At 49.1% G+C, this 1,860-nt stretch overlaps 1 protein-coding gene across 1 annotated transcript in view; it reads left to right on the forward strand.

The window, feature by feature from the left end:
• Positions 1-728: 728 nt before the first annotated feature.
• The window catches only part of LOC104496322 (V-type proton ATPase subunit d 1), a gene marked incomplete at both ends in the record, with an annotated part of 16,016 nt that continues 14,884 nt past the window's right edge, over positions 729-1,860 (forward strand). Inside the window, one exon of the mRNA XM_010139415.1 lies at positions 729-900. Coding sequence (XP_010137717.1) covers positions 729-900 — 172 coding nt within the window. The remainder of the gene's footprint in view (positions 901-1,860) is intronic.

The following is a 1,860-nucleotide window of genomic DNA, read 5'->3' on the forward strand; positions in this document are numbered from 1 at the left end:
CCTCTGCTGGAAACTGGAGGAGGGGGAAGGCTGCTGAGCATGTCCCTCATCCTGGGCAGGAGTTGGCTACTGTGCGAGATGGATTGAAACAGTCTTCCTCTTCACCAGCCACTCTCCACCTCTTGATGCCTGACTTCTCTTTATCAGTGCAATTAGCTGGACTGATTTGATGATGTAATACCTTGCTGCTTTGTTATTTCAAGGTGGCTGTTTGTGGTGGTGTGGATCTGAAAGCTTTTCAGATGCGTCCGCATCACTAGCATCTGAGGAAACTTGCTTGTGTGTTGCAAATAGGTTCTTTTTTGGTCACGATTGCTTCAGAGGAGCCTGCAACCAGAGCCATTTTGGCTAGAGGAAGTGCTGAAGTTGTTTCTTTTTTCTAGATTTCTAGCAAATACTTCCTAAAATCTCATTCATCTTCCACCTTGATGAAGCACAGTGGGCAGCTGGCAGAGGTGTGTGCTCAGCCACGCAGGCAGTGTCTCAGTTTCCTCTTACAAGGCTGTTATGCTGAAACACAGATCTTTTCCTCTGTTTCGATTGTCCGTGATAAAACTGAGGGCAAATACAAGTGTATGACTCAACACATGGGCTTTGTCTCGGTGATATTTCAAAAAGGAGAATGCCTAGAGCAACGGCTTCCCTGGGTGTGCTCAAAAAAAAAAAAGAACCAAACCAAAAAAACCCACCACAAACCCTGCAGAGTGGAGTTATTCTTTCTTTTGCAGACTTGAAACTGCACCTCCAGAGCACCGACTATGGTAACTTCCTGGCCAATGAAGCCTCCCCCCTCACCGTCTCTGTCATAGACGACAAGCTGAAGGAGAAGATGGTGGTGGAATTCCGTCACATGAGGAACCATGCGTATGAGCCCCTAGCAAGCTTTCTGGACTTCATCACGTGAGTACTGGCTGCTGGTGATCCATGTCTGAGACTTGAGGGTCCTCAGACCACCTTTCCATACACTGTGGCTGCTGTGTTTCCTGCACCTTCATGAGTGAAACTGGTTTGGTGGCATCTGGAGGTCTTAGCAGCAGCCCGGTGTCACTATGTGGTTAAAGGCTCCCAGGGTGTGCGTGTTTCACTGGCACAGCTACTTGGCTGCCTTCCATTGTAGAGTTGGTTCAGTCTCTGTTAGTGCTATCACTTACTCCTCAACCCTTGTGTTAAATCTTCCTGTTTTCTTAAAAATGTGATCCTACCACAAATGCACGTGCGTGACAGCAGTTGCCTGCTAGTTCTGACCCACCGAGGTTGACTAGCCCTTATCAGGGCTGGTGTGATCCTGCCATCCCACCACAGGGGCTGTAGACCTTCCTCTGACCATGTCACACGCTGGTTCGGGGACTTGGGCTGGCCAAAAGTTGAACAACTTTTCTCCTTGGGGGTTAATCTTTGGTTTATTTTTCTTGGCCAGCTTGGTGAGACCCAACAAGCACCAGTGCTGGGGCAGGGGACGCCAAGAACATGCAGCAGGGAGAGCTAGGGCTGCAGGAGCCCCAGCACGTCTTTGTGAGTGCAGGAAAAGACGCAGAGCTTGTGTGCTTCCACAGCAGTTCAGCTGATGTGAAGAGCTTGACGTACCTTTTCTGAGCAGTTTTGCACAGCCCTCTGCTTCCCTGTGTGCTGCTCTTCTTTCAGACATAGTAAAACGAAGTTGCTGGCCTTGGTGAGATCCCAGATGTGCTCGTTCACATCTGAAACATGGAAGTAAAATTGCCTTTTTCCCTTTCCATAGCCTCTGTTCCTGTAAGCTTTCGTCTGGCTTGCAAACCGCGTGGCCAGTGGTCTCCTCTAACCAGTGAGGAGACGTATCACAGACAAAAGTGATTTCTGGTTCAGCCGAACGTGACTTTAACG

This window comes from Buceros rhinoceros, unplaced genomic scaffold (assembly GCF_000710305.1).
Source record: "Buceros rhinoceros silvestris isolate BGI_N320 unplaced genomic scaffold, ASM71030v1 scaffold22457, whole genome shotgun sequence".
Taxonomy (NCBI): Eukaryota; Metazoa; Chordata; class Aves; order Bucerotiformes; family Bucerotidae; genus Buceros; species Buceros rhinoceros.